This window comes from Oryx dammah, unplaced genomic scaffold (genome assembly GCF_014754425.2).
Source record: "Oryx dammah isolate SB20612 unplaced genomic scaffold, SCBI_Odam_1.1 HiC_scaffold_24, whole genome shotgun sequence".
In the NCBI taxonomy this organism is placed as follows: Eukaryota; Metazoa; Chordata; class Mammalia; order Artiodactyla; family Bovidae; genus Oryx; species Oryx dammah.
Genome location: NW_024070208.1, coordinates 65,853,349 through 65,880,323, shown reverse-complemented (window position 1 = coordinate 65,880,323; position 26,975 = coordinate 65,853,349). Strand labels below are relative to the sequence as shown.

General features: G+C 37.9%; 1 protein-coding gene across 1 annotated transcript in view; it reads right to left on the bottom strand.

Annotated features, from left to right (window-relative positions):
• The window catches only part of GPC5 (glypican 5), a 1,587,765-nt gene that overhangs the window by 1,191,465 nt on the left and 369,325 nt on the right, over positions 1 to 26,975 (bottom strand). Inside the window, exon 5 of the mRNA XM_040267332.1 lies at positions 11,117 to 11,242. Coding sequence (XP_040123266.1) covers positions 11,117 to 11,242 — 126 coding nt within the window. The remainder of the gene's footprint in view (positions 1 to 11,116; positions 11,243 to 26,975) is intronic.

Here is a 26,975-nt window from a genome sequence, read left to right as displayed (position 1 = left end):
GACTATCTCCAAACAACTGCTTCAGAGTAAAATATTTTTTCTTTTATCTTTGCAATGCTTTTATTTTGTATCTTAACTTTTAGTTCTCCCTTGAGAAAACTGATGTATGGCATGGGTACAAGACAGATCACAATTCGCCAAAACTGGAGTATTGAAACTGCCTATTATATTTTCTCTACTTCTATCCTCAATGAAATAATCTTTTAAACTATTAATAAGGCATATCTCCTATTTCAAGCCCAAATCCCTAATATTAATTTTACTGACCCCTAAACTAACCTTCTTTGTTTTCCATTGTTCTCTAACGTCTTTGTTTTCCAAATGAACATCTTCTGATCCACGATAGAAAACACTCAATGAAGAGAGATCAGTGCAAAAGTGTTTCATTTCTACTGAAGTAAAGGAATATAAACTGCTCAATAAGAAGATTGAATAGTTTTTGAATGTTTTCTATGATAACTAGTATGCTAAATTGTTGTTGTGGATAACATTTAATTCTCAAATATGAGATATGCACTATTTTCAGCCACATTTTAAAGACAGAAAACTGATGCAATTAGAAGTTAATAAATGAGCTTTTACTGGTTTTCTGAATGAATGGCTACACTATAATGGACATGGGAAAGTTTAATACACAAGTAGTCAGGACACACCTGTGAAGCTTAAATGCAAGTGTTGAGAAGGAGAAGAGATACTCTGAAAGGTTACATGCAAATGTAAATAATGCAGTTTGAGAGTCCACCAAACTTAATGCATTTGCTCCCATTCTTTGTCTTGCTTCTAAGTCAGCTGATTAAACTTCCATCCAGTCTTAGAAACACTCTAAACCATTCACACTTGTAATTCTTGGATCAGTGGTGTTGTCCTCTACATCATATTCTAAATGAGAAGGCTCATATCTGCCTTGTCTATTCACTGTATCTCCATCATCTAGAACAGCATATGTGACAGAATAGACTGTTGACAACATAATTTTTATTATGCCTTATGATGTTTTTTATTTACTGTGTGTGTGTGTTCAGTCATGTCCAACTCTTTGTGGCCTCATGGGTTACAGCCTCCCAGGCTCCTCTGCCCATGGAATTTTCCAGGCAAGAATTCTAGAGTAGGGTGCCATTTCCTACTCCAGGGATCTTCCAGACCCAGGGATTGAACTGCATCCCTTGAGTTTCCTACATTGGCAGGCAGATTCTTTACCACTAGAGTCACCTGGGAAGCCCAGTTCTATTTATTATGTTTTACTATAAAATTTTCAAACACACTCACAAATACAAAGAACACCCTCTGTAGCCATAATACACCTTCCATGACTATCCACACACATATACAGTACATACATATATATGTACTTAGCTGCTCAGTCATTTCCAACTCTTTGCAACCCTGTAGACTTTACCATGGGAATTCTCCAGGCAAGAATACTGGAGTGGGTTGCCATGCCCTTCCCCAGGGGATCTTGCCAACCCGGGATCAGACTCAGGTCTCCCACATTACAGGCAGATTCTTTACTGTCTGAACCACCAGAGAAACCATATACATATATAGGTTTCATATTTAGTGTGATCATCTTGCCACGACTCAATGATTGATTTTAAAGCAAATTTCAGACATCATCTCATCTCATCCATAAATATTTCAGAGGTTATTTCAAATGAATGAATCAAGACCCATATCACATATTACCCCTTTTATTAAATATTGTTCAAATCCTCTCAACTAAATGAGATTTTTCCTTATTTGAAAGTCTGTCAGATTTTTTTGTGTCTCACTTATTTAACAGTATCTGTCTTGTTGGTGTTCATACTGTGAACGTATTCTCTACCTGTGTTTGGAATTGAAGTCCCTGACATGGGGATAAAGTCTTACTTACCTTTGTATCCCATTCAAAGTCAACTGCAGTATTGAAAATGGAATCTAGTTTCCTGTCTTCTACCCCTCAGTTCCAAATACATGTAAAAGGATGTAAAAATAGCACTTTTTCTGTTTCCATTTCAGCTGAGAATAAGACAATTGACGGCATTCCAAACTGAAGTGCTAGGCATAAAAACAGATGGCTGAAAACTGGTTTTCAGTTTTTCACCCTGACGTTCACCTTAATTGTATTAAAGAACTGAGGCTGAAGAGACAAAAGGAGAGAACTTTTTGAAGGAACTTGTTAGACTGCTGTGTCATTCCCATAGTCATTCATGCTAAGTGAGAGAGGCTGAGGGATCCTTGTAAGTTGAAGAATTAAAAGGACTAGTAGCTGATCCACACCTAAGAAAATGGAAGGTGGCCCATGTTTGTAGTAGAAGCTACCTACCTAATAGGAGAGTCAAGAGAAGCAACTCCACTGAATACTGGCTGTACTTCCACCAAAAGCAGGAGACAGAAACACAAAGTTTCTATGGCCTTGAGTGGACGATGAGGGAGAAAAGACTCCCACCAGGAGACCTCAGCAGAAAGAAGCCAGAATTGACCATCAGATGGAGAAGACCAGGGAGTAGACCTTGTCCTGAACACACGGAAGCCCTAGAACATCAGTCTTAATACCTGCCAAGCTAGGAAGCATTAAGGAGAGAGGTAAAATAGTCAGCCGAAAGAATATCCTTTCTCTTACCCCTTCTCTCTCACTGCTGATGCAGTGTCCCTCCAGCTCCAAGCTGGGAGAGTCATAAACATGAGCTGGAGGACAAGAAGTCAAGGTGGGCATGTGGGCCTGGAGTGGTTCACCTCCATGTAGGTACCTCCAAGACTGAAGCAAAATCTCAGAGGAATGGGGAGAAATGGCCCCTTTAAGTGAAGCTCCAACGATCAAGTCGACCTAGAACCTTCTTTTGCTGAATTTAGACTTTCTATGGGCTGAATTTAATTACAGAATTTATCAACTGCTTATGGAACTAATGACAATTACAAATCCTTCAGACACTGATGACCAAAAAAATTCTGAGAATCATTCTAGTGACAGGGAAAAGCAGTCTTCAGAGAGGGTTTAGTGAAAATTTCTGTTTTCACCTTTGTGTTCCAGCTCCCTAAACGTAACGATTGTGTACTTCATAGGGACAACTGACTCTTAAGTCAATAAGCCAATGAAGAAAGATTCAAAAGAAATTTCTCGGTTTGAAAAATGAGACACCATGCAATTATTGCCACCTTAATGGAGCATTTCTTAGAAAACACCAAAATGTGTATATTGACTTGAGAAGAATGGGTATTTTCGTAGGCTTTAATCCTAGTTTGAAATGTCAGAACTTGAAGCAAAGTTGACAAAATGAGCATCCTCTTGCTACCTTTATCCTATCTTATTTTCTATAGAACTTAACTATGGAATAACTATTTCAGGCACTACCATTTAAATAAAAATCATCTGCCAAGCAAGTGTACTATAGTAAGACGTTAAGATTGTACACAGTCAAGAACTCTGCACATTTTACACTCATTTAGAACCTAATACATCAATCATACTGATTCTTTGTCCATTGGCTCTAAACTGTGCATTCTACAATGAAAGGAATTTGACAGTCTCTTATATCTGGGCTTCCTGGGTGGCTCAGAGGGAAAAAAAAATCTGCCTGCCAGTGCAGGAGACATAGGAGACAGTCCTGATCCTTGGGTCAGGAATATCCTCTGGAGAAGGAAATGGCAACCCACTTCAACATTCTTGCCTGGGAAATTCCATGGACAGAAGAGCCTGGTGGGCTACAGTCCATGGGATTGCAAAGAGTCAGACAGACTGAGCATGCACACATGCATGTACACACTCTATAATATATCTAAAACCACACTTTCTATTCCTGCCACAAAAGAGCAAAAATGTTTCAGTTCTTCCTATACTGAAGAAAGTAGACTCAGAATTCTGACCTTGAGTGCATCTTGACACTTTCATCCACCACTAGCCCAGGTGCCTCATCTGTGATAAAGACAATCATACCTAATAAGTTTCTAAGACAGGAGCTTTCCTGAATTCTTCAGACTGTGGTTTCATTAACATGTCTATGGGAGTGCACAGAATGACACAGGCATGATACTAAGGTTAAGTTAGGAAAAAAATCAGTATCCAGAGTCAGCCATAGGTAGGAATTTTAATGATTCATTTCCTTTCTTCTCATTTTTCAGACACTCAATTTCATTTTGGAAGCAAATAGGACTCACCCAAATGTTATCACCAAGCCACACCCCCAAGTCACCAAATCTCTTCTCACATTAAAGCATTTACCAAAGGTTTTTCCTCAGAGTTCTGTTAGCTTTAAAAATTACTGACATGTTCAATGATACCAGTCTTAGCCTCTCAGATAATACAGAAGCTGTGTTATAAAATAAATTTCAGTAGATAAGAAGATATATGACATATAAATACAAAAAAGTATTACAGGAATTATGGTGAATTTAAAGGTTACAATAAAATACAAATGAGGGGGCTCACTTCACTAGGACTCAAAAAAAAGCGGGAAATTGTTTCGAATTAGCAGACGCAAACTATTATATATAGACTGGATAAACAACAAGGTCCTACTGTAGAGCAGAAGGAACCAAATTTAATGTTCTGTGATTAAACTATAATGGAAAAGAAAATGAAAAGAATATATATAAAAGTAAATTACTGTATAGCAGAAATTAACACAACATTGCAAATCAACTATACTTGAATAATTTTTTAAGTGAGAGTTTGGCGAAACTGTATATAGAGTTGTATGGAAAAAAAGTATTTAATTTAAAATCATTCCATATTAATGGAATAGTGGAACTATCAAGGTTCATGGCAGATTGTTGTGATGGAGTAGGAGTGGGGTTGCCTCATAATCACTCATTTTAAGTGACTTCCAATTCCAAACCAAGTAAGATAAGCCAAAGGTATGATAACAATGATGATTATTACAAAGGTATGCTTCAATATCATCAACCTGATTGAATAGGTAGAAATTGCAATGGGGTAAAAAATAGAAAACAGGCTGGTGTTAAGTCATAAAGAACATATTGCCTTTGCATAAGCAACACAGGAGAAACAGCCAGTTGTTACATTAGTACAGTCCTGAGACCTGAGTGGGTTTAACATGTAGTCTGTGACATTTGGAAACTAAGCTGGGGGTTTTAAAAAAAAGAACATATAACTGAATGTAGGAAAGTCAGGAAGAAATAGAAAATTTGAAGATGAAGTAGTTTTCCAGATAAATAATGGGTAAAAAGTGGGGGAAAGTGAGATTAAAAAAAGTTATGGCCAGGAAAAATGTCATTTGATGGAAAGAAAACTGATAATAGATAAGTATAAAAATCTCAGATTTCTTAAGGTTTTATATTCTTTTCTGATTTTTTAAATTCAATTATAATATGTTGACATGGGGCACCTTAGCATAAGAGTTCAAAAACAAAAACACTGTGTTAAGAAAGTGGCATTATAGAACATTAACTACATCAAGATGAAGTAGAAATCACACGGATTATTTATTTTAATAGAATACTTAACAGCTACTGGCTGCTAAGAGTTTAAGAGTTGCTGCGGAAGTCATTAATTCCTGGAGATCGAAGGAGAGTTACTGGATTATCTGTCTATTAATCAAAAAGGAAAAAGAAAGCCTGGAAATTAAGCAGCTGTCATCTGAACTTCAGTACTCAGAAAGACAAGTGCAAGTCTTCAAACAATCAATTTGCGATCACAGGGAACTCACCCGCGTAGGCACTGGCAGGCCTTTCGGAGAACATTTTTGCTTCATGATGAAAAGACGGGAGGCAAGAGAAAGAGACTATGTGGATTTTAGTGTTCCATTTTCATCGTTAATCAGGACCCGCTTGAGCTATGTACCTTGGTGCCTTCATAGTGTATACGGTATGTATGCGCTCTTCAAAATCATTTGAACTCTTTTAGAGATTGTTTCATAAATTAATATGCTACAGCTATTTGACATATTTCATCCTCAACCACAAAGGAATTCCACCGCTTTTGATGAGCAAAAAGATGATTTGACCCAGTTTATAGGCCTGTGATAATATTGAAACAAGCTGTATGGTTCTCCTGTTCTTTAAGGCAGGATGTCTATGCACATAAATAACGTTATCAATAATCTCCTTAAAAATGCCTCCAGGAGAAGATATCTTGCCAAAATAATCACTTCACTCTTATAATGAATGATAGGCTCAATCTTGGCTACAAATTTATCCTATTGATGTGTTTGGCATAATTTCCCTAGATTAAATCTGAGAGTATTACAACCCACATATAAAAGCAAAATAAAAATCTCTACTATCTCCAAATGTGGTACGTGCTGTGTGCTCAGTCGTGTCTGATTCTTTGCGATCCCAGGACCATTGCCCACCAGACTCCCCTGTCCATGGAATTCTCCAGGCAAGAATATTGGAGTGGGTTGTCATTTCCTTCTCCACCAAATGTGGTGTACATTCACTTAACATTCATTTCTTCAAAATTTGATGGCATTACTTATTTCAATCAACTTTGGGTCTCTAAAATGGATATTCTATTTGGGGATCTTAGTATTTTCACACTATACTTTGTTTTTCTCAAGGAAAAAGCAGCTAATAATTCAGGATTGTAAAACTCATCAGAACTTGACTTTACATTGAAGCCATTTAGATAAATTCAGTGGTTCAGCATTAAAACATATCCATTAATTTTTTGAAAAATCCATATCATAAAATTACTATAAAAGTCAAAATTGGTTAGAAACAAAATATAAAAATAGTGCTTTTATCTCAAAAAAGAATTATAAAAAGAAGAAAATAATAATGGCCCATAATTCTAACATCACTGTAACATGTTTTCATTAAATATCAATAAATAAATATAATGCAAATAAAAAATAAAGCCTCCCCAGTACTTTAAGTATATTAGCAGTTTTCACATAACTGTCCAGAAATATTCTATGTGGAACCAATATTAGTATTTTTATTTATTCAAATCTTCTGGTAAAATACTTAATATTCAACTTTTAACTATCTTTAATAGTTATTTGAACTTATTCTGCTTTAGCAAATATAAACATGAATCATTTTTGACTGCCACATAATAATCAATGGTCAGTATACCATGTTAACCAGATATGATGGATATTTATATTTTAGCACAGACTTTGCATTGAAAAAAATTCCTGATCTAAATTTATATCAAAAACTAGCAGAGCCATGAATAAAATTACAATTTAAGGTACAGATAAGAGTTTTCTCAAGATCGAGCAGAAAAGAGACACCACAAAATCAGCTTACTCTAAAGCATTAGGAAGAAAATTTTGGGGAGAATTCAATGAGATGATTCTTATGAAATCTTAGTTGAGTGCTGGAAAACAATCAGGCTTGAAAAATGTTCATCTGGGAAGCAGCCTAGAGAGGTGGTAGGGAGCCTGTGTGAGAGGCTCATTGGCTGGCCTGGTGGGGCAAGGAGTAGATTGGTGACCCATGAGATAGGGAAAAGAGGAAAAACATAAAGGGGAAAAACATCCTGAGGGAAGGGAAAATGTCAGCTAAGGTGATGAGGTAAAAGGGCTATATGAGGGAAAATTAAGTGAAGTGAAAGGTGTTCACAGGAAAGTGGAGTTACATAGGGCTCTTGGAAGCATCTAACAAACAGGAGCCTGGGCAGTATGGCAAAGGAAGACAGGAGATGGAAGCAACTGAGAATAACAAGAATTGCTCACTTTCTTTACCAGAAATGTGGATCCTTCCCATGGAGAGTTCTTGCTAAAGATAAGCTTTCTTTATTCATAAACCATGAATGAGGTCTTAAAATATATATCATGTAGAAGAAAATATATATTTTTAAAAATTTATTTTTTTATTGAAGGATAATTGCTTTACAGAATTTTGTTGTTTTCTGTCAAACCTCAACATGAATCAGTCATAGGTATACATATATCCCCTCCCTCCTGAACACCCCTGGCCATCTCCCTCCCCACCACTCCAGGTTGACACAGAGCCCCAGTTTGAGTTTCCTGAGCCATACAGCAAATTCCCATTGGCTGTCTGTTTTACATATGGTAATGTAAGTTTCCATGTTACTCTTTCCATGCATCTCACCCTCCCCTTCCCTCTTCCTGTGTCTACAAGTCTATTCTCCATGTCTGTTTCTCCATTGTTGCCCTATAAGTAAATTTTTCAGTACCATTTTTCTAGACTCTGTATATACGTGTTAGAATATGATATTTATCTTTCTCTTTCTGACTTACTTCACTCTGTATAATAGGTTCTAGGTTCATCCACCTCATTAGAACTGACTCAAAGGCATTCCTTTTTATGGCTGAGTAATATTCTATTGTATATAAGTACCACTGCTTCTTTATCCATTCATTTGTCGATGGACATGGCTGCTTCCATGTTCTAGCTATTGTAAACAGTTCTGCAAAGACCAATGGGATACATGTGTTTTTTTTCAATTTTGGTTGCCTCAGGGTATATGCCTAGGAGTGGGATTGCTGGGTCATATGGTAGTTTTATTCCTAGTTCTTTAAGGAATCTCCATACCGTCTTCCATAATGGCTGAATCAATTTACATTCCCACCAACAGTGCAAGACTGTTCCCTTTTTTCCACACCCTCCCCAGCATTTATTGTTTGTAGACTTTTTGATGATGGCCATTCTGACCAGTGTGAGGTGATAGCTCATTGTAGTTTTGATCTGCATTTCTCTAATAATGAGCAATGTTGAGCATCTTTTCATGTGTTTGTTAGCCATCTGTATGTCTTCTTTGGAGAAATGTATGTTTATCTTTGAGTTAAAAATACTATCCCTCTGGAAAGTTTTCCCAAACCACTGATTTCTCCAACAGTATTTCCTGTTATACAACCCCCTGACCAAATAATCGAGAGGAATGGGACAAATTGAAACGGGCTCTTGCAGCTCTAGAATCAAATGTATAATATAATGTAATGTTGTATATTAAATATATGCATATTCTGAACTAAATCATTCATTAATCACCATGAAATTCTCCTAAGCCCTTGTAGAAAAATTGTTAATACACAAAAATGTTCAATTCTGGTTTGAACAATGGGAAAAGAGAAAGTATAAGTCAAAGTAGAATTTAATTACTAGATCTAAGTGGCAGAAATCTTATTAACATGAATACTACAAGAACTCAAAATACTATGCATGCTATGACTACTCTCAGTAAAGGCAAGAAAGATATATTTAAGAACACATTTCAACATCCAAGGAGCATAATGAGAAAAGAGCACTAGCCATGTCAGCCAAATATTTTATTTAAATTTAATTATAGTTCCTACCTTCAGTAATTATTTTCTGTGAAATCAAAGATTTCTTATGAGATATTTGAATACAAACTATAAGTAATCATTTTACCATGCTAAGTCACTTCAGATGTTTCCGACTCTGTGTGACCCCATAGACGGCAGCCCACCAGGCTCCCCCATCCCTGGCATTCTCCAGGCAGGAACACTGGAGTGGGTTGCCATTTCCTTCTTCAATGCATGAAAGTGAAAAGTGAAAGTGAAGTCGCTCAGCCGTCTCCGACTCTTAGCGACCCCATGGACTGCAGCCTACCAGGCTCCTCCATCCATGTGATTTTCCAGGCAAGAGTACTGGAGTGGGGTGCCATTGCCTTCTCTGCATTTTACCATATCAGGAATGTAACCTTTAACTATAATGAATATGATCACCCAGAAATAGTTTTTACTACATGAATTTATACTAACATTAGTTATAGTATATGTTTATCATAGCAAATTGAATTTGCTAAATGAGATTTTAAATGAACTCATCATTTTCGTGGTAACTAAACTACCTATCCTTATATAGAGTAGGCGTGTTTATAAATCAGAAAATTTAACACCCTATTTTTTGGCAGATTTCTCAATATAAAATACACTAAAACATTCAAATCCAAACACAGCACAGGCCTACGTTCTATGATAATCACTAGCACTAGAAACGGAGAAGGTGATGGCACTCCACTCCAGTACTCTTGCCTGGAAAATCCCATGGGTGGAGGAGCCTGGTAGGCTATGGTCCATGGGGTCGCTGGGAGTCGGACACGACTGAGCAACTTCCCTTTCACTTTTCACTTTCATGCATTGGAGAAGGAAATGGCAACCCACTCCAGTGTTCTTGCCTGGAGAATCCCAGGGACGGCGGAGCATGGTGGGCTGCCGTCCCTGGGGTTGCACAGAGTCGGACACGACTGAAGTGACTTAGCAGCACTAGAAAATCAACTAATTTCCTGCCAATTACTTTGACCAACATTATGGTTTTAGAGAGAAAATAGGACTTTCTCAAGCTCAAGAAATTACTTGAGAGCATGACCAGTTATAGAAGTGAAGGAAAATAAACTCAAAGAAATTTTCCTAGATTGAGGAAAAAAAAAAGGTAAAAAAAAATTCACTCCTGAGCTTGAGAACAATTGACAGCATATAAATAAACAATGCCTCCAACAGACATACATAAAAGTACCAGCTCTCTCTATCACTCTCTCTCCGCACCCCACTTTCTCACATACACTCAAAGAGACAACTGTAGGGAGGACGTATGAAGACTGTGCTGTGTGCTAAGTTGCTTCAACCACGTCCAACTCTGCAGCTCCATGGACTGTAGCTCACCAGGCTCCTCTGTCCATGGGGATTCTCCAGGCAAGAATACTGGAGGGGGTTGCCATGCTCTCCTCCAGGGGATCTTTCTGACCCAGAGATCAAATCCCACATCTGTTACATGTACTGCACTGGCAGGCAGGTTTTTACCAACAGTACCACCTGTGAAACCCATATTGACACTGTGGTGACATCTATACAGAGATCCACGAATCTTTGCCCAGGTATTCCCATTTCACTAAATGTCCTCACTTTCTAAATAGTCAGAAAATTAAAGTAAAAAAATAAAGATATTTGAGAAATAAGACAGATTGGCTAGATGTTAAATAACACCTAATAGAAAAAGTGAGACTGTTCAGTAAGCCATAGATGGATACCAAAGACAAGAGAACTTTTAGAACACCACATAATGCTATCCACATTTCTAAAATGTCAAAAGAATCTAATTTTTCTTGAACAAACAAAAGAGAAGGAATTAATGTATCCTCTGACCTGTGGGGCAAAGTTAAAACTGAAGTAACGCATTAAAGAACAGGGCAGGGGGGAAAGGATAAAAGTGGCTACTAGGTTTTCATAAATCACTATACATAAAATACCTTTTTACTATGTCTTCTCCATTCCAGCATGGTAGTCCATCAGCAGCATCTAATTCATTAGCACAAAGCTGATCAGCCAGGCCCCCATAGAATGTCCTGTACAGTCGAAGGCTGTTGATAAATTCTCTGAATGGAAAAACAAAGAAATCAGTTAAACCCCAAAGTTCATAAGAAATGCCAATATAAATGGCATAATGTTATGCATAATGTTTAGAAGGCAGCTCTTACAATTCTCTACTTTTTTTTAATACTTCTCTAACAATAGAGACACAAAATACATCTTTTTGAAAATGTATTCAAATTTATTCTCTTAAATAAAAGTTCTCACTGGGTATGAACTTTATATATGTATAGGTCCAAGAAATTGTGAATAGTACGTACACACACACAAACACACGTCACTTTATTTAGCTTCCCTAAAAGCCCTCACTACCTACTGGTATTTAAACCAGTAGTTACCAGTAGTTAGTGATACTAACTACTTGCTTTTCCATATAGAAATGTCAGAGGCTTACAACGAGCTGACTGGCTGCTTACTGATTAAAAGTTTAGTAGGCTTGGGTGATTCTCCATCTGGGTCTTCTCTTTGGTGTCTAAGAAAATAAAGCGATACACCTTTACTAAATATGAGAGAACTCAGGTATGTGACACATTTCAGTAGCATGAAAATAAAAGTGATTGGAGTGAGTAATGTATAATACATTTGCTAAGTTATTTTCCCCTCTCATACTGCTTCCCTTTTCAGTATAAATTGCAGAAAGAGGAAATTCAACAAAACGGCAGTTTTTCAATTTAGAAATCCAAGACTTTGGAGTTTGAAAGCCAATGCTTTGAGGTCTCTAAACCTTGAGTTCTAGTATTTCAAAAGACCAAGTCTTAAAGACTTTAGTTTTGAACTTTTTTACATACATAACTGTTTTGGGGGAAAAAAGAAAACTCACTAGTCTGATCCAGATGAAATGTCCCCTGGACCAAAAGGCAGGGACAGGAGATGGAAATGTTGGAAAGGCAGTAAACTTCAGAAATCTGTAAGATGAGTGATTAAAATACTGCAATTATGAAACCACATTCCCCATTGATACTTTTGAAAGAATTTCTTTGAAAGTGAAATTAAACAGCAGGGGTGGTTATAAATTATAGCTGGAATAATCAAATTTTTAAAAATTAAATCTAATTTTGAAAGCACGAAGCCTCAAGTTTCAACTTGTAATTTTCTCTCACTGGTATTTCAAGAACTAGTGATATAAAACTGCTGGAGTTGTAAAAAACCACCACTCTGTTGGAAGGATAAATACAGCTTTCAAATATGTAAGATTTGCAATCATAGAGAAAATCAGATGTTCCCATGGCAAGTGTCTGGTGAGTATTTAATCAATCTTTTGAGACCCTGGTTCAATTTCTGGGTCAGGAAGATCTTCAGTGATTTTGGAGCCCAAGAAAATAAAGTCTGTCACTGTTTCCATTGTTTCCCCATCTATTTGCCATGAAGTGATAGGACCAGATGCCATGATATTTGTTTTTTGAATGTTGAGTTTTAAGCCAGCTTTTTCACTCTCCTCTTTCACTTTTATCAAGAAGCTCTTTAGTTCCTCTTCACTTTCTGCCTACCCACTTCAGTATTCTTGGGCTTCCATTGTGGCTTAGCTGGTAAAGAATCCACCTGTAATGCAGGACACCTGGGTTCAATCCTTAGGTTGGGAAGATCCCCTGGAGAAGAGAAAGGCTACCCACTCCAGTATTCTGGCCTGGAGAATTCCATGGACTGTATAATCATGGTGTCGCAGAGTCGGATACGGCTGAGCGACTTTCACTTGCACTTTTCCTTAGCAAAGCTTGACCAGACAAGTAATAACAAAACTGTCACAGGAAGCACAAATTTCTAACTCATGCTCAGTCAAAGAAAAAAAGATGCTCTATCTTCTCACTAACACAATTAAATGATTGTCTATATTTTTTGATTTCCTCTACTAGAAAATAAGTCTCTCCTTGATGGCTATGGTCCACTAATTATAATGCATGAACAAACATCAATTTTCATGCTGCAGCTACTAAAATATAATTAATGAAATTGACTGGTTCTTTCTTACAGAATGGGGTTTAATGAATGAGAAGATGTGTGACTCCATTCCTGATTTCTTTCCAACATAAATGACCACCTGTTTGGAATCAAAGAATCTTCTGGAAATGAAGAGGCCTGGCACAAATGGCTGCAGATGTTGTTGCTATTCAGTCGCTCAGTTGTGTCTCTTTGTGACCCCATGGACTGTGGCATGCCAGGCTTCCCTGTCTTTCATTATCTCCTGGAGTTTGCTCAAACTCATGTCCATTGAGTCAGTGATGCCATCCTACAATCTCAACCTCTGTTGTCCCCTTCTCCTCTATCTTTCCCAGTATCAGGGTCTTTTCTCATGAGTTGGTAGATGTGGAGACTTTCAAATTGATCATGAATAGATATTTTTATGGCCCCTAAAACTCCAACTTCAATCTTGGTAAATGGTGTCCTTCTTTCATTTCCTCTTTCACACCCAATATATCATAGTAGGGAAACTACATCTTTATTTTCCAGCCTCCTTTCCAATGCTTCTGTCATTGCCTTAGCTTAAGTCTTAATCTTTTCACTGGAATCACTACACCTGGAGGACATACCTCCTATTTGTTCCATAACAATCATCTCCCATTCTCCATGAGATTCATCTATAGAAATTCAAATCTGGTAGTCCACAGACTATGCCATTCATTTGTGTAAAGTCATCTATGCCTCTCTATTCTCTACAGCATGAAATCTAGTCTTCTTAGAAAGGTATATAAGACACTCTCTCAATTTCAGCAACCCAATCCACAGTTTAGGGTTCCACAAAAGTGTGATGCTTATTATTCTCCAAACATACCTCAATGCCTTTGCCCTCATTCTCTCTGAAAGGATCATCTCTTAGAAGACTTCCACTCGTTCCATAAACCATCACCTATCAATTATTTGTCACAAAATACTAAACACTATGGCATACCAAGCTCTGTGTTGGTGCCAGGGGTCCACAACTAAATAAAATAGCTCTGCCTTCTAAGAATATATATCTTGATAAAAATCCACAATAATAATACAGTGTTAGTAAATAGTGTCATATTTGAGGACAGAGAAGGAATCAGGAAATAAAGATAACATTTCCATGTTTCATGCAAAAAAGGAAGAAGCAAACAACAAGGATCAGGATGAGCAGGGGTAAAAAGGAAAGAGATCACTGTGTGTTCAGAGAGTCATATGCAGTTAGTTTAGCTAGTGAGGAGTGTGTTCATGGGAATTATAGTTAAAGGGAGAAGGAGGCAAGATTATAATTAGCCATCTTGATCATCATAAGATGTTTCAGTTTTATTAATAAGGTAGTGAGAGCCATTAAAAGTTTCCCAGCCAGCAAGTGAAAGCCATCATTGTCACTGCAGTACTGTGAAAACAGATAGAAATGCAGTGAGGTCACTTAGGGGCCTATGTTGCACTATTGTTGTTCTGTTGCTAAGTCGTGTCTGACTATTTGAGAGCTCACGGACTATAGCACGCTAGGCTCTTCTATCCTCTGCTATCTCTGGGAATTTGCTCAAATTCAAATCCATTGAGTTGAATCTATCCATATCATCCTCTGCCACCCCCTTCTTATGCCTTCAGTTTTTCCCAGCATCAGGGCCTATAACCAAGGGGGCTATAACCAAGTTGAAAGGGAGAAGTACGAGAATAGAGAGAAAAAAAAAAAAAAAACACTTGCCAGTAAACATCAGAAAAACATTAGGAACCTAGAATTCACAGGTAAAGTAAAGACGTTAAGATAACTTTTAATTGTCTTCCATCAGGTGACTAATGAAAAGACTGTATTCTTTCCTGAGGTAAGAAATAAAGGAAATGTATGGAGGGATAAATTGGGAGATTTGGACTGACATATACACACTACTATAAACAAAATAGATAATAAGATCCTACTCTATAGCACAGGGAACTCTACTCAATACTCTGTAATGGCCTATATGAGAAAAGAATCTAAAAAAGAGTGGATGCATATATATGTTTAACTGATTCACTTCTCTGTACAGCAGAAACTAACACAACATTGTAAATTAACCATTTTTAAAAAAAGTTTAAATTTAGAAAAAGAAATAAAGGAAAGGAAACATCACCTTCTCAGTGTCCCCCACTATATTAATAGTTGCCCTTATTTTGCTCAAGATTTTCATCTTCCCATGGCACATATTACTTTCTATTTGAGCATATAACACACTTATTTACAATGTTTTATTATTTCTTATCTGTCTTCCATACTCCAATAAAAAATTGAAGTAGGCAGGGATTATTGCTTTGCTTTGTTCACCAATGTAGCAATGGTAAAGGATACAGTACAGTCAATAAGTAGTCACCAAATCAATGAATGAGTGAAAACTAATTAATAATTCATTCCATTCTGGACATACTCAGTTCAAGATTTTTTAAATCTCCAGAGAAAGTAATCAAGTAGAAGCCTACTTTACAAACTTAACATTTATAACATCATCTGGGGATCTGGCCAAAATGTAGATTTGGATTCAACAGTTTGGGAGGGGGCAAGTTCCAAGATTCTACATTTCAAAAAGGCGTTGGATGATGCCCATGTTATAAGAACCATGAATACCATGGAAGTTTGCTGTTGGATATATGGGCCAAAATTGGTGGGCTGGATGTGTGATGCCAGATTCACCATGTACAGAGGTGGTAACTGAAGTCATAAACATGAATAACATCTCTCAGGCAAATAATACATAGTCAGAAGAAGCCAAAGGGACTCAAAAGTAGGAGCAAAAGGAAAAAAAAAAAACTTCAATGCTAAGAGTTATGAAAGCTAAAGAATGAGAAAATTTTAATTTAGAGATTCTCTTCAGTATAAAATGACATTATGAAAAACAGATTAAAATACTAAAAATGTCTTCTGTATGTGGTGACCATAATTGTTTTAAACTGAATTGTGTTCATCCCCAAAATTCATATCTTGAAGCCCTAAACCCCAATATGACTGTATATGGAGATGGGGCATTTAAAATAGTAATTAAACTTACCTAAAATACATAAGATGAGTGTGTCTTAATCTACCGACCAGTGTTCTAATGAGAAAGAGACACTACAGGTACATGAATTCAGAGAAAAGGCCATGGGAGGACACAGCAAGAAGGTGGCAATTTGCAAACTGAGGAAAGAAGTCTCAGAAGAAATTACAACTGTCAACACCTTGATCTTAGGCTTCTAGCCTCCAGACCTGTCAGAAAATCCATTTCTGTCATTTAATCGAGCCAGCCTGTGTTCTTTTGTTATAGTTGTCTTAACAAACTAATAGAATAATTAAAGCATTTGATAAAGAATAATAGACTTCACATTTGTTGTATGATGAGCATGAAAAAAAAAGATAAGAAACTGGAATTGAAGAGTCCCAAAAAAGGAAAATCGATTTTTCTTTGGATTCATGCTTATCTGAATTTGAAAATGGTTTTAGCATATTTGTGTGTGAAAGTTCAGTTCAGTTCAGTCGCTCAGACATGTTCGACTCTTTGTGGCCCCATGAATCACAGCACACCAGGCCTCCCTGTCCATCACCAACTCCCGGAGTTGACTCAAACTCACGTCCATCGAGTCGGTGATGCCATCCAGCCATCTCATCCTCTGTCGTCCCCTTCTCCTCCTGCCCCCAATCCCTCCCAGCATCAGAGTCTTTTCCAATGAGTCAACTCTTCGCATGAGGTGGCCAAAGTACTGGAGTTTCAGCTTTAGCATCATTCCTTCCAAAGAACACCTAGGGCTGATCTTTAGAATGCACTGGTTGGATCTCCTTGTAGTCCAAGGGACTCTCAAGAGTCTTCTCCAACACCACAGTTCAAAAACGTCAATTCTTCAGTGCTCAGCTTTCTTCACAGCCCAACTCTCACATCCATACATGACCACAGGAAAAACCATAGCCTTGACTAGATGGACCTTTGTTGGCAAAGTAATGTCTCTGTTTTGAATATACTATCTAGGTTGGTCATAACTTTTCTTCCAAGGAGTAAGCATCTTTTAATTTCATGGCTGCAGTCACCATCTGCAGTGATTTTGGAGCCCAGAAAAATAAAGTCTCTCACTGTTTCCACTGTTTCCCCATCTATTTCCCATGAAGTGATTGGACCAGATGCCATGATCTTAGTTTTCTGAATGTTGAGCTTTAAGCCAACTTTTTCACTCTCCTCTTTCACATTCACCAAGAGGCTTTTTAGTTCCTCTTCACTTTCTGCCATAAGGGTGGTGTCATCTGCATATCTGAGATGATTGATATTTCTCCTGGCAATCTTGATTCCAGCTTGTGCTTCTTCCAGTCCAGCGTTTCTCATGATGTACTCTGTATATAAGTTAAATAAGCAGGGTGACAATATATAGCCTTGATGTATTCCTTTTCCTATTTGGAACCAGTCTATTGTTCCATGTCCATTTCTAACTGTTGCTTCCTGATCTGCATATAGGTTTCTCAAGAGGCAGGTCAGGTGGTCTGGTATTCCCATCTCTTTCACAATTTTCCACAGTTTATTGTGATCCACACAGTCAAAGGTTTTGGCATAGTCAATAAAGCAGAGATAGATGTTTTTCTGGAACTCTCTTGCTTTTTCCATGATCCAATGGATGTTGGCAATTTGATCTCTGGTTCCTCTGCCTTTTGTAAAACCAGCTGTTCTGAATATCTGGAAGTTCATGGTTCACATATTGCTGAAGCCTGGCTTGGAGAATTTTGAGCATTACTTTACTAGCGTGTGAGATGAAAGCAAGTGTGTGGTAGTTTGAGCATTCTTTGGCATTGCCTTTCTTTGGGATTGGAATGAAAACTGACCTTTTCCAGTCCTGTTGTGTGTGAAAAGGGAAGAAGATAAAGTTATGTGATCATTCATTTGTTCCAATTCTCTACCTTCTGGGCACCAAGGTTCTTTGGGGGTAGCTTTGGCTATCTTACTTCTAGACATATACACAGAAGCGGTGTTTTTCCCTCCTGGCTTAAGCTTTGTGGACCAATGTGGCTTTGCCAGTTTCTGTTTCCCTCTTCCCTGACGACAGGCAATGCTTCAGATGGCAGCTGCTCTGTCACTCTGATGCTTAAAGCCAGGGCAAACACTCTTAGGCATTGCTCCTGCTGATCTGAAGTGGGCATATATGTACGTATGTGTGTGTGCTCAGTTGTGTCTGACTCTTTGAGACCCTATATACGATAGCCCATCAGGCTCCTCTATCCATGGAATTCTCCAGATAAGATTACCGAAGTGGGTTTCTACTTCCTCCTCCAGGGGATCTGACCCAGGGATCAAACCCATTTCTCCTGTATCTCCTGCATTGAGAGAACTCAAAAGTTTGGAACAAAAACAATTTTTTGCTTCTAAACCCAATGATGGGCTTCTTCCCAGAATGGCCTTCCCTCCTATTTCATTCCCCCAAACATCTACCCATCCTTCTGTTGCTAAGTCATTTCAGTCGTGTCTGACTCTGTGCAACTCCATAGACGGCAGCCCACCAGGCTCCCCCGTCCCTGGGATTCTCCAGGCAAGAACACTGGAGTGGGTGGCCATTTCCTTCTCCATCCTTCAGGATCCAGCTAATCCTCATCTCCTCTCTAAATCCTGGCCTGACCAGACTGTGAAGCTTTTATTGGTCCAGTGTGTTTCTCATGCCACAATTGGCATCTGTTCTATACCCCTGGTTATCTGGTATTACAATTCCTCTGTCTGTCTGTCTGCCTCTCTGATTAAAGGGTGTGTTCTCTAAAGACAAGAGCCATGTCTGCTTTATATCCCAAGGGTTTAGACTACAGTTTGGTACCCCACAGGCACCCAACAAATTCTTGTTAAATTGGCCCCAGATGCACTGTTAGTTTTTAACAACTTCCAGAATTAGAAGTTTCCATACTAAATACATTTTAAAAATATGATAATGATAGGGCTTCCCTGGTGGCTCATTGGTAAAGAATCTGCCTGCCAATGCAGGAGACAGGGGTTCCTTGGTCTGGGAAGATCCCACACACTGTGGAACACCACAACTATTGAGCCTGTGCTCTAAAACCCGGGAGCTGCATCTACGGAGCCTCAAGCTGTGACTGCTGAAGCCCTTGCACCCTGAGCCCATGCTCGGGAACAAGAGAGGCCACTGCAATGAGAACCTGAGCACTGCAACTAGAGAGTAGCCCCTGCTCACCCAGCTAGAGAAAAGCCCAGGCAACAACAAAGACCCAGCATAGTCAAATAAATAAACACATTTTTTAAAATGATAATGATAATTAAAAGTCCTTAGAGAGCATGGCTGATGGGAAAATTTGAATTAGGAGATCTGCTCCAAGGTTGTGGAGAAAGATCAGCAGGACCTTTCTGGTGTGTTGTATTAGAAATTGGAAGAAATCCAGAGGGCAGGGCTACAAACTGTCCCAGATTCTTCCAAACAGGTTCAAGACAGAGTTTCCCTCTGTATGTTGTTGTGTTAATCACTCAGTCATGTCAGGCTCTTTGGGACCTCATGAATGGTAGTCCACTAGGCCCCTCTGTCCATAGCATTTCCCAGGCAAGAATACTGGAGTGGGTTGCCATTCCCTTCTCCAGGGCTCCCCTACATATACATATATAATGTGTGATGCCAAAATTAACATATAGGGATACATTAATGTTTAATTACACTGCTGTGTAAGATACCCATCAAAATTAATACATTATAGATATGCTATATTATAAAGACAAGTGTTAGAAAAAGACTTAGAGACCATTTGATCCAGTAGTGTTCTGCCCTAAATGCACTTTATCATCATCAAGGAAGCACAAACTACACCTCAATTTCTCCCTCAGACATTCAGATTTTGTGTTTGGGGTAGGTCCCTGGCATCTGGGTTTGTCTAAAAGCTTTCTACAGGATCCTAATGTGTAGTCTCCTACTTTATAACTAAGGAAATTGAAAACCAAAGAAGTGAAAGGACTTATGAAATGTGATGAAAATAGTTATTTGTTAAGTTAGTTATTTCAGTTCAGTTCAGTCCCTCAGTCATGTTCGACTCTTTGCATCCCTATGAATCGCAACATGCCAGGCCTCCCTGTCCATCGCCAACACCCAGAGTCCACCCAAACCCATGTCCATCGAGTCAGTGATGCCATCCAGCCATCTCATCCTCTGTAGCCCCCTTCTCCTGCCCTCAGTCTTTCCCAGCATCAGGAACTTTACAAATGAGTCAGCTCTTCGCATCAGGTGGCCAAAGTACTGGAGTTTCAGCTTCAACATCAGTCCTTCCAATGAACACCCAGGACTGATCTCCTTTAGAATGGACTGGTTGGGTCTCCCTGCAGTCCAAGGGACTTTCAAGAGTCTTCTCCAACACCACAGTTCAAAAGCATCAATTCTTCGGTGCTCACTTTCTTTACAGTCCAACTCACACATCCATACATGACCACTGGAAAAACCATAGCCTTGAACTAGATAGACCTTTGTTGGCAAAGTAATGTGTCTACTTTTCAATATGCTGTCTAGGTTGGGCATAACTTTTCTTCCAAGGAGTAAGCGTCTTTTAATTTCATGGCTGCAGTCACCATCTGCAGTGATTTTGGAGCCCCAAAAAATAAAGTCTGACACTGTTTCCCCATCTATTTCCCATGAAGTGATGGGACCAGATGCCATGATCTTCGTTTTCTGAATGTTGAGCTTTAAGCCAACTTTTTCACTCTCCTCTTTCACTTTCATCAAGAGTCTCTTTAGTTCTTCACTTTCTGCCATAAGAGTAGTGTCATCTGCATATCTGAGGTGATTGATATTTCTCCTGGCAATCTTGATTCCAGCTTGTGCTTCCTCCAGCCCAGAATTTCTCACTATGTACTCTGCATATAAGTTAAATAAGCAGGGTGACAATATACAGCCTTGACATGCTCCTTTTCCTATTTGGAACCAATCTGTTGCTCCATGTCCAGTTCTAACTGTTGCTTCCTGACCTGCAAATAGGTTTCTCAAGAGGCAGGTCAGGTGGTCTGGTATTCCCATCTCTTTCAGAATTTTTCACAGTTTGTTGTGATCCACACAGTCAAAGGCTTTGGCATAGTCAATAAAGCAGAAATAGATGTTCTTCTGGAACTCTCTTGCTTTTTCCATGATCCAGTGGATGTTGGCAATTTGATCTCTGGTTCCTCTGCCTTTTCTAAAACCAGCTTGAACATCTGGAAGTTCACAGTTCACGTATTGCTGAAGCCTGGCTTGGAGAATTTTGAGCATTACTTTATTAGCATGTGAGATGAGTGCAAGTGTGTGGTAGTTTGAGCATTCTTTGGCATTGCCTTTCTTAGGGATTGGAATGAAAACTGACCTTTTCCAGTCCTGTGGCCACTGCTGAGTTTTCCAAATTTGCTGGCATATTGAGGGCAGCACTTTCACAGCATCATCTTTCAGGATTTGAAACAGCTCAACTGGAATTCCATCACCTCCACTAGCTTTGTTCATAGTCATGCTTCCTAAGGCCCACTTGACTTCCCATTCCAGGATGTCTGGCTCTAGGTGAGTTATCACACCATCGTGATTTTCTGGGTCATGAAGATTTTTTTTGTACAGTTCTTCTCTGTATTCTTGCCACCTCTTCTTAATATCTTCTGCTTCTCTTAGGTCTCTACCATTTCCGTCCTTTATTGAGTCAGGCATTTAGTCAACACAGACCTCAAGACTATTTTCATTAATTAATTAATAAAAATGCCATCACTTTGCAATGTAGGGCAGATATGGGATGTTTGACAAATCAAAGTTGAATGACTTTGTAGAGAAGAATATTTCCCTCTATTTTTAAAATTTTATAGAAACCATCTTGATTTTTACAGAACACACTTTAGTTGTAGACTGGCAGACTAGCAAACAGATACATCACTTCTTCCTGCCAAAATCTGGATTTAGAAAGCAACATATTTACACAGGATTTATCTATATCTCTTTACCAGTTTGAAATATATAGTAGGTTGTGGAGTAAATTCTGATCACTAACTAATGAACAGCTTTGCACACTGTGCTAGCACAGGAAAGAGGGAAAAAGCTGGAGCAAAACTGTTCCTTCATAGCTTCCAGCCTTGTTTGCCCTGAGCTGACTGGAGGCAACAGGAACATGGGCCAGCATAGTTAGCACTTCCTTGCTTCCTGTGCCCTGGAGGCCATCAGTGCCAGAAAGGTCTCCTGATCCATCACATGGGGAAAAAAAATATGAAAGGAAATGCAATTCACCCTGAAGTTGTCACGTCTAGTTTGGTTGACACAGGAATGTCCAGGTACTACTCTAAAACTAAGTGACACTTCCGACTGTCTTTACCATCATCATTCAACTTTAATCATTTTTGAGCCACAAGGGAAGTCCAAGAATATTGGAGTGGGTAGCTTTTCCCTTCTCGAGAGGATCTTCATGACCCAGGTTTCAAACTTGGGTCTCCTGCATTGCAGGTGGATTCTTTACCAACTAAGCTGTCAGGGAAGCCCTTAATGACAAAAGTAACGTATATTTCGGTGAGCAATAAAATAATTAAAAGGCACATGAAGAATAAATTCATAGCTGTCCCTCTGAAGTATTTCCATCCTGCCTCCTGAGGTAAGTAATGACAACCGCCCACAGTGCTTTCTTCAGCTTCCTAACACATAACAAAAGACAGACACATCAAGATAGAGATGGTTTCATTTTATAAAACTAGGACCAAGCTACATACATAAATGCAACTGACTTTTCTTGCTTGACAACATTTCATGAATGCTTTTCAGGTTAATAAATCTAGATCTTACTTATTTTTATACAGCTATATACTATTCCAAACTCTGGATACAACAATATTGGTATAATTTATCAAAATATCCCACTAAGCCAACTTTTACTTCTTAATTTATAAGACTGACATGTTCCTCATATGTAGTATTTGAAGAGTGATAACCACACATTTCAAACTTTGCTGATATTTCAGGGAGCTGTTTTCACTTAAGCATATGGCTCCAATCTACATTTGATTTTGCATTTTGTTTCATGAGACATTGCTGGAAACAGAGCTATGTTCAAAAGGCATACCTCTAATCTTAGGTCTTCATCTAGTGGGCATTTGTTTCCGCTTTAAAACGTTTATCAACTGTCACATAGAGCACTTCCTCACTCTTTTTCCCTTAAACACAATATAAGAGACTATTTCTTATTTTGAGCAAAGCTAATTATCTGAAAAAGTATTGGGGAAGAATCTGATTTTTGAGTGGAACGTTTGTCTGCAGAATGTTTCAGAACACACGTTTCTGTAGTTAATGACATATATCGATTTTTTTAGCCCTCACATCAGTCCACACATTAATACAGAACCCAAATTAAAAGCAGTACCTCGCACACTATTTGAAAATATCTGTAGAACAAAGGTCAAATGTGCAGTTTGCTAGTTAATGGCCTGAGGCAAAGTTAAGGTTTATGTGGCACTAATGAACAGTCTCAAACCTGTGGACGGGTTTGACCACGGTTGTCAAACAGGAGATATTTAAAGTGTCAGTCTCCTGTCCTGCAGAGGAAATACATAATCACATGTTTCTAGATAAGGACTATTTTCTCTAGCAATTCTGTATTTCATCATTTGACTTAATTCTCAACAAAGTCATTCTATTTGACAAAATATTTGCATAGATCTTGAAAGAGATTTCTAAAGAATTCTTTAGATTTCTGTTCTATGGCAATAAGGGGTATTGTTGCAAAGACTTGAAAATAATTAAATACATGCAGGAAGATTGGCTATCAGGATACTGAAGTCAAGTTTGTCGGCCCCTTTTTACACAGGCTTCATTCATGATGCCGGCAGAGATGTGGGAAGAGGGTGAATGTAACACAAAGAAACACAGCAATAAATGGCACCCGCACATTTGATCACAAATGGAAATGTTTCAAGCACATTGCATTCATATTTGATTTTAAAAGAAAATACCATCTTTTCTAAACTAGTAACTCATAAAGTCTGCTCTCTGAACCCACCTGAACCCGCTGCTCATGATGAAAGCTGAGACCTCAGAACTGGCACCATTCTCCAAGAGGAGAGTCTCTTCTGACTAAAAATGATTCCAGGTTTCTCCCTCCTGATAGGAAATCTTCTTGTTCACGAGACAGGATTTCCCTACCTTCTCAAAAGGGCTGAAGGGGTTGAAATAGGTGGGTAGGCTGGGGGGTACCAGAGAAAATGATGGGAAAGAGCACTGGAAACACGCAACACACCGACATCCTTCCATCTTCTCTGCAGAGGATTCTTTTCTGACAAGTGCTGTGTGTTTAAGGCTCTCTAGCAGTGGTTTTATACCGGCCCTGAGCTGGACAATGATAGCCACCTATACAATTGATATGGACATGTCTATTCTCATTTTTCAATATTCCTCAAATCCAACATGTTACCATTTAATGTCCCAGTAAAAAGCATCCTTTCTGAAAGCATCCTCCTCTAAAAAGAGTGATTTAAACCTGATGCCAAAACTAGGTTTGCAAAACAAGCTCTCATCTCATTTTCCCATGTCATAAAAATGCACCTCAGAGAGCACCGACTCTGTTGTCCATTAAAAAAGAACTTTAAACAAAGACCTTAACTCATTTGTAAAAATAAACACAGGGCCAAACATCCAATATTTAAACAAACTGGATAATATAAAACTGAGCATCTGTCCCAAAGGAGATATAATATAATTTCTCCTATCTCTTAACTTTGTGTTCGTTTTAATAAAAATACGCCATCATTTACTCACTTGACTAGTTGAAAGAAGCATGCTATTAATTTCACAATAGAAAAAAAAAAAGGCTAGGACTTGACTGAGTCAAGACCAATGAGAAGGTTTAGCCAAACAGAATATTTATAAATCTAATGACTCTAATATAGGTCATTTATACAAAGAAACACTATAACTGCATTTTGAGATTCAGGATTTTATGTCGAAACTTGAATCTTACTTTCTTTTCCAGTAGGATGTTTCCTGTGCTTGCTAACATTTTAACAATAAACTCCATAACTTAGGGGCCAAAAAAAGAAAAAAACATTCTGGATAATACTTTCCTCTCTCAGAATCAGAACATTAAAACTACTTTCACTTTAATAGTCTACCAATAATTTGGCTTCTTCCTATTTTCTTTTCTTTCCTTTTTTATTTAATGACTTAAATCAGATATCCCTGGTTACCTCCATCCACAAATTTATCTGAGAGTTAATATATGCCTTGTACAAATTATTCTCACTTGCATTTTTACTTACCGTATACTTCTCAGTGCAAATACTTGTGGTTCCTGGATTCTGATATAAAAATGGGCTTTAAGATCAGGGAATCTATAGTTAACAAGGCTCAAAGAAAATAAATTATTTTAGTCTTCAATTTTATTCCTACTATTCTAGTAATTCTCATTTTGGAAAAATTAATTTTGAATATCACATGTAACCCAGATATTATTGTATTTCCCACTTTCGAAAGTTGGCACAGAATACTGAATAATGTATAATCACATTTACCCAATTATGACATCTAAAATACTGTGCATATGATCAATCAAAGTAATACATCCTTCCATTATGATTATTCACATATATCTTTGTTTACATTTAGCTTACATTGCAAAATGTAGGCAAAACAAATACAATATTATAAATCCTTTGGATTCACTCAATTTGCAGGTCGCCAAAGTTGCAGTGTTCCATGTCTAACAAGATACTTACTGAAGGAGAGTCAAACTAACACAGCCAAAAGAGTGTCTTAAACTGTTAATCTTCAAAAGTCATCAACCAGAATAAATCATATTATTTGGAAGAAAATTTGATCTGCAAGTCTGTAAGTCTATGAATATAGGCTTTCTGTTTAACAGAAAGAAATGTCCCAGAACTACCTTCAAGCTTTCATCAGTTGCACCTTTAAACAAAATATTTCACATATGATTCTGGAGACCATGGTGTTTCTGGAAACGGTTGAGATAAATGTGTGTCTTAGAGTGAAGATGAGAAAAATTGAAAAAAAGCAAAGCTTCCATTAAATGATAGAATTCACTCTATAAATAGGTTTCTTCTATTTTGAGCACTACTATGTAAAAATTGGTAGCTTTATTAATTCTATTCAACATGCAACTGGATAAAAATAAGACTATCTCTCGGGTCTACCTACTCTCCATTTTCCCCTCTTATCTGTATGCATGATTTGGACACTTTAAATGCTGATGATGGATTTAAACCAAGAGAAAGAAAGAGCTCAGTACTCCTGCTGTAGATGGAGCACTCATAGGACAACTAATTTTGCTACTTTAGTAAAAGAAAGAAGCATCACATTATCCTGATATATGCCCCATAGATTCTGCTAAAAATTCTGATATATCTTTTATGCACTCCTATAAAAATCATCAATTTCAATACAACACAAATTTAATTCCTCCTCACCTCTTAAAAAGTTGGAGTGAAAAAATGGAAGCTGAATTTGGGGTTCTTTTTAACTCCAGATGTTCACAGACTTTCCAAAGGAAAATGGATAAAATATTCACCTTTTGTGAAAAGGAAGGAAGTTGCTTTCAGGTATATTAGATAAGGAAAATTTCATTGACAATTTGGTTTTCTTGGTGGGGGAATAATTTGAGCCACATAAATGAGATAACCCTACAGTCATTATTATAAAACACTACCGAAAAGCCTCTAAGCTCATATGGCAAAGCTGTTATTTGCTGGGAAATAGAAGGGTTTTGGAGAACCAGTTAGAAAAGTGTCCAACTTAAAGGTCATTTTTCCTGTAGCTGAGAAATATATTTTATTATTCTTTTTGTAGTGAGAAATTTGGAGAGATTTATTTCTACTCACATTAACTTAAATTTGACAGTCTCAGTAATACAGATGT